This window comes from Nyctereutes procyonoides, unplaced genomic scaffold (genome assembly GCF_905146905.1).
Source record: "Nyctereutes procyonoides isolate TBG_1078 unplaced genomic scaffold, NYPRO_anot_genome, whole genome shotgun sequence".
Taxonomy (NCBI): domain Eukaryota; kingdom Metazoa; phylum Chordata; class Mammalia; order Carnivora; family Canidae; genus Nyctereutes; species Nyctereutes procyonoides.
This window is the reverse complement of record NW_026575135.1, coordinates 39503839-39525109: the sequence shown is the minus strand read 5'-3', so window position 1 is coordinate 39525109 and position 21271 is coordinate 39503839. Positions and strand designations below refer to the sequence as shown.

The following is a 21271-nucleotide window of genomic DNA, read 5'->3' as shown; positions in this document are numbered from 1 at the left end:
TTTTTCCCTGACAATGTGTTCGCTGGTCCCAGGCACATGGTCTAAAATGGTTGCAAACCACTCGATACATTCAGTACTTCCATAGTTTCTCTTTACAGACCCACACAATTTGTCCTAGAAGTGAACTAACCCTTCATCCTTCACTAAATATTTCCCCTGGAACTGGTACACCCAAGGCTGAATTCACATCCTTGGTGTGACAAACTCAACAATAAAATAGCCCACACTGAGGAGGAAATTATGCCTCGTGGGGCTTCTACAACAGAAGATGTAACATAACCCTATCTCAGAAGTCCCTTCAATGAATCTGTAATAATGCTGTGTGAAAGCAGAGTCTGCTGTTAACTTAAACCATTTCTACGAAACACAGAATAAGACTGGACCAGACTTTAAAATTTAGTCCATTTCATTTTCTTTGGGATCAGTAAGTAGCCATATCAATGCAAGTACCAAGAAAAAAACGGCTCACAAGGTGTTAAACTCAACCTCCTGGATAGTGGATCGAAATGTTCCCATTTCATACTGCATATACCTCGTGTGTCATGTACAAAACTTGGATCTCAAGCGGAAAGTGATTCTGAAAGCCCACACATTGTATTCACCAAAACACAAAAACTTACCAAAAACAATTTGTCTACCTATCCTGATTGTAAATGAATTCCATATTTTATCAGTACTTGGAATCAAACCCTATTATAATTTCATTTTGTCCTCCCATGAACTCATCTTAAACCCGAAATATGTTTCTCTATACACATGTTTTATATTATAAAATGTTGGATACCAAAAGCAGATTAATTTTAGGCCCTAATGCTATGTTTGTTAGTACTAAGAAGTCATTCCAAATGTTCCAAAAGGGATTAATGTAGTATAACAAGTCTATTTAATTATTGTAAGACCAGTGATCCTCATATTACTATAAGCAGCTTTTCCCTTATTTGGAGACTGTAAATAGAACAGATATTGTTACATGATAACCCTAAGTCTTATCCAAAAATATTAATACTTTACCATCATAAAATTTAAAGAAATATGTTAGCATCTCCAGGAGGCTATGAAAGGCAACCAGTATTTAAGAAGCACGAACCATACATGCCTTCCTATTTTAGTTCTACACCAACTTTAAATCCTAAGTGCAAACAAAGCTTCTCCAAGGCCTTAGAAAGATAAAATACCAAATCCTTCTGCCATCAACAACAATCCATTTTACATACGTTGAAAAATTTTGGATAGAATTTGCTTCATGTACTAAAATATATGTTTTTTTTTATTTTCGTGTATCCCACAAACAGAAGAATAGCAACTAAATACCAGGTATGTTCTCAAAAAGAAAACACATGACCCCGATTATTTAAAATTATGTGCCAGAATCCAAACAATCTAATCAATGTTCTGATTCTGCTTGCTGCATGTCCCAGTTATCCTTTAACTGATGAACAAACAGTGAGACAGCTTTTCCTACTAACTCCTGGCTAGAACTCCCAGGTATCATCATCATAGAATGCTTCATGTAAGAATTTTCTTTTTTTTGTACAGCACTAATGTGACATGTGAGTTTAGGCACTTCTCTGGTAGAGACTGTGGGTATGGTGAATCTCTCCACTTTCCAAACCCACTCTGCAGAGCAAGGGAGAGGAGCAAGCCTCCGGCCATGGACAACAAGGACCGTGACGAGCTCCCTGCAGATCTGGCCTACAAAAGTGGCTTCAGGACCACAAGGATCCAGCCACCCAGAGCCACTAAAGTCAAACACTGATCCCAAATCTAGCATGAGAAGAAGGGAATGTTTGAACCCCCTCCCAGTTGGCTCAGTGTTGTTCTTAGTAAAAGTGAAATCACTTTAAGTAAGAAATAGGAACTTTTTTCCTCTGGAGATCATTTAATTTTCTTAACACCATAAAAAGGATAAACGGGGAAGACTGACTTAAAGGAGAGGCACTAGATGGTAATAAAGTCAAAACAATTCATGGAACTAATTAAACGTTTTGAGTTTTGACTCAACTTGGGGTCATTTCTGAACAACACACTGTCAGATTTAGAGTCTAAAAACCAGCAGCATGTTCTTCAACAAGAACAATCCAGTCTAGCCACATATCATCACGTCTGTCCAACCAAATTTAAAACTTAAGTGTAGTTCTCCCAAATGTTGGCAATGTAATTTTTTGGTAAATAAAAGTCTTAGGCTTTTACTGGAATGCAATGAATTACAAGTCTTGCTAGGACACCCTTCATTTGATATCAAAGTTGAGTTATTCAGAGAGCTGCTAATAAAATTATTTTAGTCCTTTGAAATAGTCCTAGTTTGATCAAGAAGTTACTTCTCTCTGGCAAATCTGACATAAAGGATTGCTAAACTGTACAGTGATCCTAACTTAAGTAGATTTTAAAACCATATACAACTAGCTAACTTCCTCTGCCTACATTCAGAGGTTTTACCAACAAATATCTATTTGCATCACTGTCATCAGAGACTTCGATTTTCTCTTGGGAATGTCTCATCACCTGATATGTAAAAACTAATTATGACCTCTTCCTTCAACCTCCAATCACTCCTCTCCAACATCAGCCTCGCTCCTCTGCATTGCTTTATGCTATGTTCCTTTATAACGAGTAATAATGGCTATTTATAACACTACTGCTTTTGCTTACATGAATTATTTCATTTAATCCCAAAACAGTCTTGTAAAGTAGACATTTTAATCCCCATTTTACAAAACAGAAAACCAAAGCACATGGAGCTGAACTGGCTTGACCAAGGTCACAAAGCTGATAAAGGGTAGAACCAAGAGCAAATCCCTAAATGTCAGATGTGTGCGCTTACTTTCTATGTTGGAAAAAATCTAAAACAGCCAGAAGAAGGGAGCTGTGTTCAACTCCAAAAGCAGCCCCAAATTCAAAGGCTGGCATAGTATTTTAAATTTCATTATATTTGCTCTCCAATCTATGAAGAAACCATCCTTAAGTAGTTCCTACAAGATCTAAGCCCTACCTTTCTCTTTTTTCTTTTTTTTCCAACTTCACTTTTCCTCTTCAACTCTCTGGAGCATACTCCCAAGCATGCACATGCACCCACGCACACACACGCACAGCAACATCCACCAATTACCTATGGTCCAGGAACATAACCTCTTTGAACCCGAGAGATTGTTCTAAATTCTTTCAGTGGAGGAACTGAGGTTGTCTTCAAGAAGAAGTAATAGACATTTCTGAAATTCTCAGGGGCTGGTCGCTGTTTTCCAACCACAGTCCCACTGCATCTGTCCCATTAGCCCTCTAACCACATCCAAACCCCACTCTACGTTGGCTCTACCACTGAGGGAGCCAACGAGTGAGCACAAAGTCAAGAGAGATGCATGTCTTTGAGTCTAGACTGGTTTTTATAGAACAGAGAGAAAGAAACTAAGGCTCTTGAGTAAAATCAGATTCAGTGTATTTCATACTCTCTTTCTTGAACCCCTGGGATGCTGGATTACCAACACAATTAATGCTGAGAGGCATTTAAATTCCTTGATCTTGTGAACATTGGGGGGGGGGTAGTTTAAAAAAACAGCCCCCCCCGCCAAAAAAAAGAGAAGTAAAGTAAAATACTCTCACCTGCCATTTTTAGATATTCTTTAAAATGGGAATAGAAAAATCTAGTGCTTTTCTCCCAAGGTTCTAGTGCCTGTGCCACATTGTCTCTCATCTGTCAGTGTATCCACACACATGTATAAACAGTATGCGGCATTCAAGTAAGGAAATGCACATTCTAACTTAAACTTCCTTTTTTCCACTAATAATTTAAAAATAAAATGTAACAGCTTGGATTTTAAATATTTAATCTGGCAAATATAGGAAAAATCATGAACTACAATGTCATATTTGGCAAAGAAAAATTTGGTAGGATAAAAATATCTGTGTTTTAACATTTTAGAAGGCATTTCCAATATTTTAAAAATAAAACTATTTCACTGCTTCAGAAGAGAACAGAGGTAAAACTCCATTTTTGCATATGGGTCTTCATAAAGAATAGAAAAACAATTTTTGTATTCATTAAAATAAATATTTAATTTCATATGCTGGCAAAAGTCCCCACAGAAATAAAAACTTCAAATCTACTAAAGGTTCACTACTATATATTGGGACTTAGCTATTTAAGTCACAAAGAATAGGCTTCCTCTAAAACTATAAACTGACGTGTAAGGTGGAATACATAAAGTTACAACATGACTGATTTTTTCTTAAATTTTGTCTTGTCCTACATGGTTAGTACAAGGCTTTTTCCAAAACTGGGCAAAGATTTATAGGGTGAAGTTTAAATGTCAGTTGTTTTAGGACTTACATATTGGTAACCAAAAGCATAACTAAATTTATCGCTTTTACCCTATGTAATGACAATAAAATATTTTTATTGTAACAGCTGAAAATGTTGAAAAGCAATTATTGAGGAAATCATAAATATAAAAAGCTGAAAAGTCGACCTCAGAAGAGTGGGGAAAAGGAAATTGTGATATGCATCATCATAAAACACGGAAACTGAAAATCTAAGCAGAAGGAATTCAAATCCCTCCAAATGCCAGAATACTATCCCCCACCTCTTGTAGCAAGGAGGGCTGCAAATTTGTCCCCATCACTGTCAGCAAACAAAAGAAAGTCACTTCTACAGCCAGACCATGTCAAACAGAAGACATAGCTACTGCAGAGGGACGCCTTGAATCCACTGGGGTGTAAAGTCAGGGCTGGGGCTTTTTGTCAGCTATTACCATAAAAGAATAAGAGGAAACAGTGACATTACTGCACAATAGAAAGGTCAAACAGCTTGCAGCCATTTCGTGACCCAGACAAGTCAAGGTCAAAGGATTCAGGTAGCAACTTAGCCAGGGCATAAGTTACAGCACAAATGAATTGTTTTAACACATCAGCTTTGGTCAATTAAACCTAACAAGGCAAGTTGCATCACGTAGCAGGGTTCCTGACACCAAGGCCAGAAGCTGAGACCGACCTCATAAAACAAGGCTTTTAACATAGCATAGCAAATTTAAGGTAATCCATCCAGAAACTGCAGATGTCAGAATAATAAAATACAAGTTGTCCTAAGCAGGCACATTTTTCACACTTTAGATTTCACTAATAGAGGGGTATAGACTTCATATTGACATACTAGTGTTATTAACATAGGCATAAAGGTAATCCCCTACTCACAAGAGTTACAGAATACACCCCACTTCAAATAACTTTCTTAACATCTGTGCTCATGATTAGATTTTTGTCCTAAGCTCTGCCATTCCCTGTTAACAGTGATGCATTTTTCCATGTATTTTTTTTCAATGGGAGTTTTGAAAAATCAAGTTTTCAAAGGAATCTTCAGCTTCACTCAGTATCAGAATATATATTAGGGTCACTGAATATTAACTGACGCTTGTTAAATGCCTCTGTGTTGTTTTGTGGGAGATGTGTGTATTTTAAAATTCAATTGAATACCATTTATTAGGGTCTTCTATTTTGAGAAACAGAGTTAGAGCTAACCAAAAATTTTAAACTACATATACTCAGAATAAAGAATTTTTTCAAGGGCAATTCTTTCTTTCTTTTTTGCACTTGTTTAAACAAATCCCATTTTCAAATGATTTGTGCTTCATCCATAACTTACTACATGCTCTGAACTGCCTCAAAATGGGATTCCGAAAATATACAACCTCCAGGCAACTCTCAGCTAGTAAAATTACTTCATCCATCACCCCATATTTTCAATTATATAGTCCTTATTCAGAGTTCTTTAATTTGTCTGTGATTCATCAATGCTGTCCTGTTTAAACTATCATCATAAAAGAGAGAATGTGTGTTTCTAAGTGTTTTATTATAAACAATATATTTATGCACAAGAAGAGCTTGCATTCCTATCTCAGAACATTGCTGATGTACATTTTAGGGATTTTTTTTGCAACGTGTGGCCTTCAATTCAGCCTCAAGGTCTTTCCACCTCATTGGTTAATTGCTAGCCATTTCTTCCAATTTTCTGAATAATATAACAACCCAAAGCCCAGCCATTCAAGTCCCATTAGCCTCACATCCTGTACCGTTCAGTCTAATACAAGCTAATCCCACGGACTCACTCCTCACTACACGCACTTCGTTTTCACAAGTTCTCTGCAGTCTGATGATTTATCCTCTATGCCAAATCCTCACAACTGAATTCAGTTAAATTAACCACATCGCGTAATTAGAGTTCAAGGACCCAAGAATGTTCTTTAAAATGAGATGACATACCACGTTGCCACAGAAAAGCGCACATGATTCAGAGGAAGCTCCCCTCTTGCTATGCTTGGCGCTGAGGCACGCTGTTGTAATCACTCCGGCTTCCCATCGCATAACCACTAGTCCTTGAGATTTCTAAAATTATTCCTCCTCCACAAGGATGGAGGGAAAAAAGTTGGAAAACTTTGCTCTGAACATTACGTTGGCTAATCACTGGCTCTGCCACAGCACAGAACAAAAACGCCTCAAGTGTCTCAAGTTCTGCTTTCAACTTCCAACTAGAAAATGCTATTCTTTCCCAGGCTGAAGAGAAATTTCTACCCCAAAAGCGAGTTGCATGGTAAGGGATCCCCCCAGACCGTGCCCCCATCAACTTAGATATTTAATGATCTCCCGTCTCAGAAAGTTTTGCCTATGCTATTTCCACTCTCTGTAACCCTACACTTCCAACAAAGCAATAATTATTCCTTTAATTATAAAGTCAGTTATCATACAAGCCACTGGGACGCCAGAAGTGAAAACTTACTTATCTCAACTTTTAAGAATTCCAGAGAATTCTGACTCAGCCTTGCATTGGGTTGGTCCCTGCCTCGTCAGGTGCTGAAATCCTAACAGGTCAGCAGAGATGTGAAGGGCCAAACAGTGTCGTTACAGGGTTTTTTTTTTTTTTTTAAGCCCACTGGCCTGGTTTTTCAGTTCAATCAAGCATAATGAACGTATATTAGGAGAAAGGCTTTACTAAGTCCGATATCTTGGATTGTTTCAAGTAGTAACGCCGAATTTGAAAGGAAAAAGTTAAGGGAGGATTAAAACTTGAATTTCCTTTTAGCATCCCCTCCTAAGTTCCAAATTTACGGAAAAACAACTAAGCAAATAAGAGATCCTACCCACTCTCTGTTACCTCCATGCGTGGAAATACTCCCTATGTACCACTTTGGGAAATAGCAACTTTAAAGAACTTAGGCTGTGGCCATAGATGGCCTCCCTAAGTGGCCCTGCCCAGCTCCCAGGCCCATGCTGAGTCTGTCAAAGAGTCACCTTTGAGAAACCCAACCACCATCTCCTGTCTCTGCAGTCCATAGTTCCTCAAAACTTCCATTATTCCTGAATAATGAACAGCATTTTCATTCTTTTACACATGGAGTCACTGTACCCCACAAGAGGCATAGTGCACTAAATTTGCAAATCCAAACCCATCATCTAGGTGAATATTTTTTATTATAAAATGTGGACTGCTGTGTATGGAGAGTGGGGAGGAGGGTAGAAGGTGGAAGGGATGCCTAATGCTCTCAGTAGGATATTTTTCCAACTGTGCTGGTTGGATATTTTTCCAACTAGAGAGTGGATCACTATATATTTTTTTTAATGTTTGGAATCATAATTGATGTAACAAACAAGCCTCTACCTTCTCTCTCTCTCTCTCTCTCTCTCTCATTCCCTCTCTCTCCACTTTCCCTTTGAAAAGTGAAATCATATTAACAGCAATGCAAGAGCTTAGTTTGCCATATCAGAACACAGATGCCAAGCTTCCCCAGCTGGCAACTGGGGCCTCTGCGTTTAACTCTTGAATTGTCTGGCAGAGCTATCTTAATGGCAGGGACATCATGGCAGAGAGGGAGAGCTTCTGGCCCCCTAGACTCTGTTTTCTTCTTATCAGTGAGAAAATGGCTAAGTATCTTATCTTACAATATATGTTCCCACAAAGGTCTCATTAAGCCTAGGAACAAGACATGCCAGTAAGAGCTATTCTTTATCTGGTGAATTGTGTGTGAGCCAGAATGCAAACAAATGTGCACTGGAGTTCATGAGTTCAGTCAAGGACAGGATGCTAGATGGGAAAACTTAACAGTGTTCCCCTAAATCAAACGTGCACACAAACTTTATGCTCTCTGAGCCCTTCACAATGCCAGCACACCAGATCACCCTAAAGAGCAGCCTCATTTTAACAAATTACAAAATCTTAGTTTTTCCCCAAAATGGGAAATACCTGCAAATGAAGTGAAATTTATTAAAATGTTAAAATCTGCTGTCAACTTGCAAACAATTATCGACATACGCTTTTCATAAAGAAATAATGGTTACCCAAAAGGATTCTAAAAGTCAGTAACTGAGGGAGGAAAATAATTCTTAGCATTTGCTTCCTCGCTAATGATATGTGACAACCGGGAAGGATTTTATTTCAAAAACAGTAACAACGATTACAGCCTCCCCTGTAAACAAGTCACATTTTTCACAACGTCAAAATGTACTTCAATTATCATAACACCTAACAATAAAATAACGAAAGTTGCCATCCAGCAGTGGATCATGACTTTAAGGGTTCCCCAAGGCTACAGGAAACTCCTCCTTGAGGAGAGCCATGAGCCATGAGAGGTTCCTGGACTCTCTTCAGTATCCGAAACATGTTTAATAGGAGTGCAAAGTACGGGCCAAAAATCAGTTAGGCTGACTTAGTTTAAACTCTAATCTGTTCAGTTCAGGACAACAGTTACTATCTCTTGAGATCTTTAAACTTCTTGTGTGTTTTGAGCTTTGTCTTCAAAACCCTTCCCTGCCTCAGAGAAAGCCCAGTCCCCCCTCCATCCCCCACTCCCACCCCCACCCCCTGTTCAGACAGGACACAGCCTGGACTCAAGGCCTCCCATAGGCCAGACTTCCTTCTCTGCAGCCCTTTGGGTAGGACTGCTAATCCTTCGTATTAATTAACGAGATAATGGTGGTTAACCGGAAAGCAATATTAATGCTAACTATCTAGGAAACGTCAACCAAAATTATTTTAGCCTTTTGGTTGGTTTTCCTGGTGTGCAGAACAGTGCACTGAGAAGCCGGCAACATTCTGATGCATAAGTGAGGAATTCAGGAACGAAGCATTTGTATCAGACCTGAACACATAGGTTTCCTCATGAAGGTTTGCTTGTTTTTGTTTTTGTTTTTGTTTTTAACATTTACCCTGTTCCACATTACTAACTAGAAAGATAAGTTAGATCCTCTCAACATGTTACTGTAAAATATGGAAGGGTGGAAACCGAGTTAACGACAAATGACATAAAAAATAAGCAGTGATGTGACTGCAAACCAGAGTCAGTCATAATGAATGCATTATATATCCCTACATTCAGCCAGTCCTCCACACCCTCACTGCACACCCGGCATCCTACAGCACACTTATGTCCCAGGAAGGTGTCCTGTGCAAGGCGTGCCTGGTTTTTGTTTTGTTTTGTTTTGCTTTGCTTTCCTAAATGCAATAACAAAGACAATATGGGGAATAGGTACCACCTGCCCAAGAATCATTGGACATCTTTAACATCTTTGGGAAAATGGAGGCCACTTTAGAGCTATTTTTTTTTTCCCTCTAATCTAACACAGCCTTAAAAAAAAAAAAAAAACCACCTAAAAAATAAAAAGGAAGGGTTTTATATTAGCTAAGGTTTGCTGCAGCAAACAAGCAAGCAGCTTTCATTCAGGGATTGTCAAAAACTTTCCAGTGTGCCCACTGCAATGCGGATGCCAACCAACGAATCAAAGGCATTCAGCAACTAGACAAAGAGGGTCTGATGCCAACCTCGGTGCCACTGGCAACCATTATTGGCATCAAGCACAGTGTCTGCCTTTTTTTTCCCCCTCGCCTGGCACTTCACAAACAAAATGGCGGTTCTTGTAGCAACGGAACACCGAAGCGCAGCCCTCTGAATCAGTAACGTCAAATGATTTTATGGATTTAAACGCAGTTACTCCCACATGATGTGTATATCTGAGATAAAGTGGGGGGCTTATATAATTTTATAAATGACTGTATTGAACATGACCCTTTATAATGTGGAGAAATAGAAAAAATGGACTAAATTGCGGTCAATCGGGCTATATGCACAGAAGAAGCTGAATAACAAAGAGATTTAGCTTTAAAGAAAATACTGCCTTGTGGCCATGTGATGCAAAGGTCTAATGAACTATATATCAAAAGTGATTTCAAAATGCATAAATTTTTCCCCAAACCATATCAGATGCAGATGTAGAACTAGAGCTTGTGTCAAAGCTCTAGTAACTCTTTCCACATTTCAAAAAAGATGAGGCTGCTGGGCATGAAGGAAAAAAAAAAAAAGAAGAAGTGTGGGTTGAACCAAAAGGGAAAAAGGAAAAAAGAAAAGCATAGGAAGTTGGCCAACAATGGAACTTTATTATATGTTGGTCTTTATTTCATCCTCCAGAAGAGATGCAGTTTGTGATCTTGTATAAATAACCAAGAGGACTATTGACATTTCTAGATCTGGAAATTGTCAATATATTGTAACATCACTCCACACTGCAATGCGGATGCCAACTAACAAATCACAGGCATCCTGAGCTAAACAAAGAGGGTCTGATGCCAATCCTGGTGCCAGTGGCAACCATCTTTGGCATTCTCTCTGTTCTTTCTCATGTTTTCCTCCCAGTCGTTTAGAAGTGGGGAGACAGAGAAAAAGGGGGGGAAAGGTAATTTTGTTGCTCATTCTGTTGTAAACATTACAGTTTTCACTTCTTATTTTTCTTTCATGCTTTTCTTCATACTTCTTTGCCTGATTTATAAAACCGACTTAAGTGGGTTTTCATGTACTTAGAGGAGAAATAAAGTCTTGATGGGAAATAGGCAGCACTTTGATTGACTACAGACTTATCTTTGTAAATGCCTTCTCCAATCAATTGCACTGCAAAACAACATAATTAACCTACGTTTGACCAATAAAAAAAAAAAAAGATAGAAATTTTGAAAAAAGGAAAACACAAAAGCATCCTGATATGACTTTTTCAAAGAAAGAGCCAACAGATGTTAAGAAGAGATGATGCACGGGCAGGAAGGAGAGGATACAACTTAGATGTACAGGATAAAACAACGACAAAATCAATGTTTTATCTGAAAACATGGTCTCCAGGAGTTGCTTCATGATTATCATGGCCAATGGTGGGATGCAGAAGGCATTAATGCATTTTTCTTTCTTCAATCTATCTCCACAAATCCAAAGGATATGTTCTTTATTGTCAGTTCATCAACCAAGAGAGTTGGCTGCCTGCCCTGGGAGTGAATGTACATGCTTGCACACCTCAAGGGCTAGCCTTCAAGCTAGTTAAAATGTGAGCAGCAGTGAAGTGGTTGCAAATCTTGCCTCCCTGCACTAAAAAAGTTGCATGACCCACTTTTTAAAACTTTACTTCCAGCCTTGACTTTCACAACACACTTGCAACACATTCACAATCAATCCAACACATATATACAGCCCACCTTAGGATGTCACCTCCTAGACAGCTATCAATCAAATTAAATGTCATGTGTTAATGAGCCTTTATTTTAGGACACACAGGGTGAAAAAAATATTTTTCCCTAAAGCATAATTACTTGGACTTGAATTCTTAAATGCATGGTTATGGCAAATGCAATGTTTCAAAAAAAAAAAAAGTAATAGTTTCAAATATATCATGTCCAGCATCTTATTTAAAATCAAACTAAAAATGTTTAAATGACATTTAAGCATATCTCTAAAAGTGTATCAAGAAATTATAAAGACAAAAGGCACATAACAAGTACCTAGATATCTGGTCAAAAGAATAATTTTGAGATTTTATTTTTTCTGGGTGATAATAAAGTTCATACCAATTTACTGAATCCCGCATTTATATAATGAACATCAGATAACCCGTCTGCCACCTGACTATCTGCAGGCCATTTCCCTACCACCAGGCCAAGTTAGGAAATGACCCCACCATCTGTGGCGGATCAAACTTCAGTCCACTTTTGGTATGCTGCTTTTTAAAATGATGTTTTAATACGGACTATTGCTAAAACGTGGGAATCTATATCTTGACACATTTATTTGAAAAAAAGAAATTCTCACTTACTTAATGGAAAATATAAAATAATAATAAAGAAACATATTTCATGAACTCAAAAAATACTCAGCAAAGGTATCCCCTATTTTTGACTCATCCAGGCAACATTTATACGACTGTCTTTATCAAGTATTTTTTAATAGGTATGGTATGTGGTTTCTGCATTCTTTTTGAGATTTATTTTAAACCAGTGTAACCAGTCCACTTTCGTTCTGTAAGGAGAGCTGCAATTTTTGTCCTCAGTAAGTTTTATGAATTCACATTCAAGTAAACTAATGATATTAAGTATTCCCAAGTCACGCTGGAAAAATATTATAACATAAATTATTTAAACAAGAACTATAATCCATGTCATCTATGGCGAATATTACACAATCAAAGGTAGGTGTTGATAGAAATATTTAAATTAAATAAATCTGGGTCTCCGTAAGATACGCTTTCTGATACTGGCTATCTCGAGCATTTTGTAATAGGAAACGTTAGGTCTCTTTTCAGTGCAACAGGACTAGATGCGTGAACAAAGTTCATCTACCCTGTTAGTTAAGAGGCCAATACATAGATTATTAAAAAGCGATCTGACTCTGCATAAATAAAGTTACATTTTCAAATTGAGAAAAGATGAGTAGATGCAAGGAATGTAGCCAAGGACAAAGAAGTGAATTGTAATAAACTGTACTTTGCAGACCATTCTGTGTCTTTAAAAAGGTATATTATTTCAAAGACATTTGAAAACGCATCTCTCTGTGGTCTTTTGCAAAATACCCATGCCTATCTGAGTATGAAAGCTCCATGTCTATGTCCATGGCTGGCACATGGCAGTGGACATGGGAGGAGAAGAGGGCCGGCCACTCTACCCAGAGTGGGTGAAGGAGATCTAGGGGCCTCGAGGACCATTCAACCCAAGCCAGATATTCCGTATAAGGGGTTTGTGGGCAGTGTTTGCCGTACCAGAAGAAAGAACAATCTGCTCCTACCTTGCTCCTGCACGTAGTATGCCAAAAACAAATCAAGCTCCTTAACTGATACTGTGATATGATGTGGCTGGACACAAAGTGCTGGGTTTGTGCAATGTGGGGATTTCATGAGCCGCTCTCCATCGGTACTTTCCAAGGGGATGCCTTTGAACAGGATCACCATGACTAGATCCAGACGCCAGACTTTGTCTGCCTGTCGCAGGCAGTCGATTCTCCTAATCTTACCCTTCTGGTCGGGATTGGATAAGACACAGCACGGGTGCTTCTTGCCAGTCACGGTGAGCACAAAGTCCTCTCGGTACTCCTGGCGGATGTCTTTGCGCAGTTTGGCCAGGAGCCTGGATGCCCACTTCTGTTTGATTTCAGGCTTTTCGCTGAGAAGCTCATCTTTGACTGCTCTTTCTTCATCCTTTGACATTCGCTTCTCGTGCTTTTTAAAGTACTTGCGTTTCCGAGCCTGCAGGTTGAACCAAGTGTAGGCGATTGCACGGACGTGTGGAAGTAGTGCCTCGATGAATGGGTGAAATTCATCCTGTGGAAGATGAAGAGGGGGGAAGAAGGAGATATACACAGTCAGCTTAGTTTTAAAGGCTCAAAAAAATAAATAAATAAAACTATAATCCCTCCCCAATTCCCTACAAAAAGTTATGCACAAAAACAACATTCTTTTCTTATTTAAAATGATCAAAATAGCAGTTGAAGAAGAAAATAAAGTATGCCAAGCAGTCCCTTTTTCCACCAAAATTTACAGGTTGATACTGCCTCTTCAAAAGACAATAAGATTTATATTTGTATTTCTACTCTGGCCCCATCCCCCTCATTCCCACCGTGCATCCTACATTCTTTAAAATGTAAGTAACCAAGGTGCTTGGCATCTAATTTAATATTTAAATATTTGATTGACCAACTAACACTAAGCAGTACCATTTTACAAAGAACACAGTGAGATTTTTTTTTTTTAATCGGAGCAGAGCTGTTCAGAAGGCAGGAGCGATGCCACAGTTCATTTCTCTTCTCTGTGGCACAGAAACACAAAGCATATAGATGCTCAGTGCAATGCCACACAGTTCCCGCTTTTGGAGCATGCTCTCAGCAAGAGGCTGCTGGTGGCACAAAGAGCATGCGCCATTAAACTTGATCCATTTTCTTATCAAACGTCCAACATTCCAACACTGAAACAGCACCATTCCAAGAGTGGTAACTAGAGAAACCGGTATACAGTGAGGGAAAGTGGGCAAAGGACACAGCTTGTCGTATCAGTGTCCTGAACAGAAGGTTTCCATACTTTGAGCAGTGCGTTCTCTCCCTGCACCACCAACACTAGCCTCCAAGACACACACACACACACACACACACACACACACACACACCACACAAACACTCTCCGATTCTCTCGTAGACATACAGACACACTCTTTCGTTTTTCAATAAAAGTTTCTAAAGTTAAAAACAAAAATTATCTGAATGTTCTTCCGGCAGCTTTCCTACAGAACCTGAAGCCCCACAGAGTCAGTTAATTTGTTAACCGATCACATGAGTGTGGCAATTATTCTAAACCCCTTAAAAATCAATCTGAGGTGAACAATGAAAAATGGCAACTTGGCACCAACTTTACATGCTTTGTGTCTCTGCATGCGGTGGCAGGGTGACACCAGGAGTGCACCGCTGGTCACTTACTGCTTTTGTGGAATCAATACAATTCATTTGCTACGCATGTGAATTCTCCGGCAGGACTGTGGGTGCATGTATGAATGGCTTGTGAATCTGCACGTGTATAGATTGCACAGTATCCTGTCTTTTGAATTAAGTGGTTTACCTTAGGTTCCTGCATTCTTACTGCCTGTTCCATCTAAGCCTTTTTAAGGGAGGGAGGCAGGGAGGAATGGCAGATAATCTTTACCTACAGATATTTCAAGTTACTTCCCAAAGCAGTTAGTGTTTCATTACTTCCTGCCATAGGTAAAACCTGTCTCATAAGCTTAGGCCTATTACTGGTTAGAGAAAGAGCTAACATCCTGTGCAGGCATACTGTATGCATGCTATAAACCAGGATCTGAAGCAAATAAGAACTTCCACTGCGGCGACTTTTCTGGTCACACTGACTGTATTGTCACCCCAACCAGGAAAATAACTTTCTCTAACTTATCGTATTCCAAAACTTAGAATTTACATATGAGAGCTAGTCACCCTGAATTATGTGGAATAAATTCAATCTAACCAGCAGACTGATGAATTCCACGAGGGTAAAGATGAAGAAAGTGCAACTCATGACACTCTAACAAAGAAGGTGTCCACAAAAAAAAAAAAAAAAAAAAATCCCCTATGGTTTTGAATCCATTTTTACGATGAAATTCAAGTTTTCAATGCTGAAGACTGCGGCGTGTTCACAGTACGTGTTTCACATACGGAAAAGGTGTATGTCCCGTCCAATCAATAATGCAGTTATCAAGGGTTTTAACATATTGCTGTAAAATGGTCCTGTGGCAGAATGAGTATAAATCAAAATTTTCTAACAATACAGAATGCAGATGATTACATCACAGCATGAGGCATAACCAAATGCCATAGAGGAAATCATTACACCGATCAGTAGTTTCCAGCAGAGATTTGAACAATTCGGTTACTATGTGAGCATATTAAAGTAGGCCATGGAAAGAGTTAAACCACAATCTGTTCTTTGTGTGGGAAGGCAGCCCTTGCTCACAGCAACCACAGCCCATGATAAGACCTCCCTAGCTCCATATACTTTCTGATGCCATGCTTTCGGCTTTCACTGTAACTACAAAAACTTTGTTTATCCCCCTTAGAAATAATGCAAAGGAAGCCCTGCTTAAGGAAATGTGGGCTCGAACATGCTCCGGGAACTCACTTCCTATAATCTGACTCTTACCATGATTTACTGATATGATTAAAAAACGTACATACATACTCATCAGCTAAGGAGTTGAGAATGTAAAGGATACGGGGAGGGGGGGAGCTTTGTCTCATTCATTTTACCCTTGCCACGCTTTTATAAATGCTATATTATTGCAACAGCGATTAGACTGTGCGGTAACTCTTAAATGCTTACATCCTTAAGTACTATGTTCAGTGACATTTCATTTTCTTATAAAGACATCAAACATACTATTGATTAAATCTGTTTGAGTTTCAAATCATCTGTCATGTAGTAAATCTAAAAATTTTAATAAATAATTTTAAACCATCAAAATACAAATTTGAGAACTGAATTTGGAATTTCTTAGCAAATGCATACAAAACAATGTTTTTTTTAGATTGCCTTTAGTTTATTGCCAATGCTGCCAAATAATGTTTTAAAACATACTTTTTTTCTTATTGACAAATAGAAATAGCAAACTTTCTCAGCCCATAAAGTTGCCTTATAAATATGCTTCAGTGTTTTACTATTCTGTGGATTCCTTTCAAGTGAAACACTTGACAAGGAGACATAGCCTCCAAAAAAATGATGATAAGTAGAGCTTTGTTATAAGTCACATACACTTCTGTATTAAGATGCCTTAAATGTCATCTCCCAAATATGACTGTTTTCTAACACTGAGTTGCAATATATTTTTAGTAATTTTGAGTGACATGGATAAGGAGAATAACTGTCTTCATCCAAAAAAAGAAGTGATAAAGGTATTCAAATGTCCTAATTAATAGGTTATCATAATAACACTTTAAACCATTAGGAAAGTCGTTTTTTGTTTTTGTTTTTGTTTTTGTTTTTTAAGCTAAGCATATAAGTGACCTAAGATCTAATGGTTCTGTACTAAGGTAATATGTCATCTCACCCTTTCAGAATTTCTATTAAAATTCATTGACATTCCTCTTTTAAACTTCCTTTAGTTGAACTAAATTGATAACATAAATAACCAAGTTACAAATAGCAAAGGTAAAAGTAAACAATCCTAATTCCACCAGAAATATTTATTTTTCTTCACAGAAACAATGGTTTCCATGAAAGGGATGGAAAATAAGACCAATATAGAGGTAGAAGAGTAAACACTAGATATTCTTGGGGCACTGATATATAACAATAAACCATCAAGAATATGTCTATGTCCCACGAAGAACTTGAAATTTTAATAATTCAATGCAATCATGCCAAGTAAAAGTTTTATGAGGGGTTTACATTACTTTTACAAAAAGCAAAATATGAAATCATATATGATGGTTTTTATTTTTCCTTTCCTATCTGACTTATACTGAAATATAAATACTGACTTATATGGATATACTGACACTTTTATATAACATTTTGCTGAATATCAACAACTGTAACTGTAGCTCCTTTTGAATTAAAATTCTTTCTAAAACCTAGATACTTTATTGCAACTGAGACACTAAAGTTTTCAACCAATTAGGAATGCTTCTCTATTCTGTATGTACACATCCTAAAAAACATTTTGCTATAGCTAGTAGACTCTTACAACACAAAACTGAACTACTGGTCTAATATAAGAGTAACATCGCGAATGTGCCCTTACTTCTGCAACATCTTACATTACCTACCTATAAAGTCACAGGTATATTAAATGAGAATTGGGAAGCTACAGTTCCTTCTGGAGTATAGGCCTTAAATCCCAAAAAACTGTTTTAATACGTCAACCTACATTTACATTATTAAAACAAGAGAGAATGTTAGTCATCATGAATTAGTGTTGGTTAAGTATGTGTTCTTGAATACTAATGTGATAGCTGAATGATCATGCTGTATATGCTCCTAATATTCCATATGTCACGATGCTGCAATGTTATTTCCAACTTACAGAAATTAAGATAAAACTAGTGACTTTACAGTGCATATTTAGAGGAAATAAAAAATGCAGTGTAATCGCTAGCAAGGTTTTTGAGCAGCTGATGCTAGAAATATAAATTAATATAGATAAGCAGTCCTTTACAGGTGAGGATAAGTGATGCAGTACTTTGTAAGCCAAAAAGCCTACCTCAATTTGTTTTATTTGAACTACGCTTCAATAATGTAAAAATAATGCCAAACGAGCGTGGTTTACCAGAAAGAGAAAAAAAAAAATCCTGATCGGTAATAAGAAAGGTAACTTTTACAACTGAAGGCAATTTGTTATACCTGAAACAGTTTCATCATCATATTTATTGGCCATTATTCATACCTTTTAAAATACAAATAACTCAGCAACTCATTTTTCCAGTTTTGTTAAATTAAAGTGCACGTTACTTGCTGAAAATAGCCATATCTAAGTTAATCATACTCAGATGCCAAACAAAATATAAACAATAAAAAATGTGTCAGCCAAAAAGCTACAGGACTGTATCCAATCACTGAATAAGCCTTATCATTGTTTTCATCTTCATTCACAATTTATGAATGCCTCGGTCCTTTCCAATCACAATGGCTTCTAATTGTCATACAATTGAAATCTTAATCATTTGTCCACTATAAAAATGCATCATCGTGATGTTGGGATCTAAAAAAAAAAAAAAATTGCAACACACCTAAGACCTGGCGACACTTCTCTAACCGCGTAGTTTGCCACGCCAATGTCCAAGAAAATGCTTATCAACTACAAATGGGGACACTTCCTCCTAAGAGCTGAAGTCCACAGTCCCACACCTTTCGAGGTTTAAAATAATGCTTTAAATAACCACTCTGGGCTAAGATATTCAGTTAGTTCGCCAATGGGTCAGTTAGCTGGGCAGCGATGAAAACTGCCCCCAGGTAAGTCTGCTCGGGTCTCACCACTTTTCCATTTGACCGTCTGGTTTAAAATTATGTACACTGTGTTCCTAAAAACGTATCAAGCCAAGGTTTTATCTCATAACGCTGTTCCTAAAGTCTTAGGACAATTTTCAAAGTGAATTTAAAAAAAAAAATGACCTTACTTTTCCAGCACTACTGTCTGCCCTCGGAGCTACGCCCAAATATCGCCATAGGAACAGGTCCCCAGAAAATGAACATGTCCTAGAGTCCGTAACTTTCACCACCACCAACTAACTCGTGTCAACGTAAAGACTGGCTTTGTGGTGTGGTCACTGGAAACCTCCAAGTGCGGATCGCGGCGGACCGGAGTCTCAGATCCCCAAATCCAGCCGAGGCGCGGGTCTCCGGACCACAACCCCCGACTCGCCCCGCCGCCCGCCCACTGCCCGCGCAGCGGAGTCCAGAAGCGCCCGCAAGGACTCGCGCTGGAGTCCCCTCGCCCAAGTTCGCTAGTTGTTTATGAGGCTCGGTCCCCCCCCCTCCCCCCGTAAGGGTCCGTCTCCGCGCCCCAGCGACCCACAGGGGCGGCGGCGGGCACGCGGGCACCGGGGACCCGGGCACCCGGGCAGGGGCGCCGCGCGGCAGCAGGCTCTCGGGGGGCCGCGCAGGGGCAGGGGCTGGCGCTGGCGCTGGGCTGGCGCTGCCCGGCCGGGGCCCTGCCCACCCCCGGGGCCTCGCCCGGTCCGGCCGCCCCGGCGGCGCGCGGCCGCCTGCTGCTCCCCGTGCCCAGGGCGCGGGGCTGGGCGCGCGGGGTGGCCTCGGACGGGCGGCCGCGCGCCGGCTCCCACGCCGCCCCGCAGAGCCCGCCGCAACTCCGGGCCACTTCTGCGAGGGGCTGGGGTGTCCCGAGGGTCACCAAGGCCGTTGGTGGTCCGCAGAGGAGAGCAACGAAACAAAACAAAGGCATTTCGGACCGGAGAGGAAGCTCGAGACGGCGACCGAGACATGTACCTGAGTGAGACAGATGGGAGAATACATCATGACTTCGCCTTAAAACGCACTTTCCCGGAGATGCCCAAGAAAATCTTCGAGAAGCCAGAATTTCATCTATTCATTTTACAGTCATCTGAGCCCCGCGATGCGATCAATCAGGACGGGGCTCTGCGCCGGATCGCCGCAACTTCACAACAAACCCAGTCAAATAAATAAATAGCCAAAGATTCAAGTTCACTCGGCGTGCTGGATTTCCCGGGGTGAAATCCAATCTACACTTTTAACCCTCTTGCAGTCCGGGCGCGCTGGCCCTGCTCGCCGAGGCCGCCGCCGCCGCCGCCGCCGCCGCCGCCGCCGGTGTTGGCTGCTCTTCGCTTGGGTTTGGGGATTTATTTTCTGTTTTGCAGTTGTTGTTGTTGTTGGGGGCTAGGGGGTGCGCGAAGGTTCGCTGCGGGTTGGATTGGGGTGGTGGTTGGTGGCGAAATGCTTTTTTAAAAAAGGCGGGGAGGGGGGCGCGGGAGAGAGCGCGGGAGGGAGAGCGAGGAGACCGTGTCACCGCGCTGGGAAAGTTCAAGGTTACAGCCCCGAGCACTGCGGCAGGATCCCGGAGTGGCGGCCGCGGGCGAAACTTTGCCGCGAGCCGACCATGTGTGTGCGCGAGGGGGAGCGTGAGCGAGTGCGCGCGGGTGGCGGGGCGCGCGCGGGAGAGGGCCGGGTGGGGGCGGGGTGGGGGGAGAAGGGAGAGGCCGGGGTGGGGGGGGGGGCTCGGGCGCAGGTCTCCCGGGCGGAAGAGGCTCGCGGCGCGGTCCCCGGCTGCAGCCGCCGCCGCCGCCGCCGCCCGCGCCGGCTCCTCCACGCCCGGCCGCCCGCCCGCCCGGCCGCCCGCCCGCTTCGCCCCGCGTCTGACCCGGCCGAGCGAGGAGGCTGCTGCTTGCCGCCGCCGCCGCCGCCGCCGCCGCTGCCCAGAGCCCGCGGGGGTGGGGGTGGGGGGTCGGAACGAGCTCCTGAAAAATCCCAAACGATAAAATCCCGCTCTCCCGCTCGGCTCCAAACTCCTCTCTTTTCTGCTCTGGGCTCTTTTTTTTTTTTTTTCCCCTCCCTCTCTCGCTTTCTTTCGTTGCAAAACTTGGAAGTTGAAAATTTCACCGGTTCCACCCTCTGGACCCCGCTCGAGCTCTCTCCAAATCAGACTTAAGGATTGTTTTATTATTTAATTACACAATCATCGCTTTACTCCTCCTCCTGCAAACGCGCATTCCTTTTGCACCAGCCTCTCCACACCCCCCGCCCCCCACCTTCCTCCTCCTCCTCCTGCTTCTCTCTTTCTCTTCTCCTCTCTCTCTCCCCCCCCCTCATTTGTTAAAGGTCTCATATCGGTGCAACAGAACCATGACTCCCCCCCCCCCAACTAGACCTGCTTTCCGCCCTTTGGGCAAGCCCCGCACTCCCCGCACGCCACCCCACACACATACACACCCCCGAAAACCCGCCCTGGAAGAGGTATTTCTGTGCTCGCCGCGGACTCTCTAAG

The 21271-nt window shown here is 40.9% G+C and overlaps 1 protein-coding gene across 5 annotated transcripts in view; it reads right to left on the bottom strand.

Annotated features, from left to right (window-relative positions):
• Positions 1-20457, bottom strand: part of NFIB (nuclear factor I B) — a 234621-nt gene extending 214164 nt beyond the window's left edge. For all 5 annotated transcript variants that reach the window (XM_055302607.1, XM_055302609.1, XM_055302608.1 and 2 more), the window contains exons 1-2: positions 19759-20457; positions 13068-13599 (exon numbers count right to left, since the gene is read on the bottom strand). In XM_055302607.1, coding sequence (XP_055158582.1) covers positions 13068-13599; positions 19759-19788 — 562 coding nt within the window. In that variant the 5' untranslated portion in view covers positions 19789-20457. The remainder of the gene's footprint in view (positions 1-13067; positions 13600-19758) is intronic.
• Positions 20458-21271: the final 814 nt, after the last annotated feature.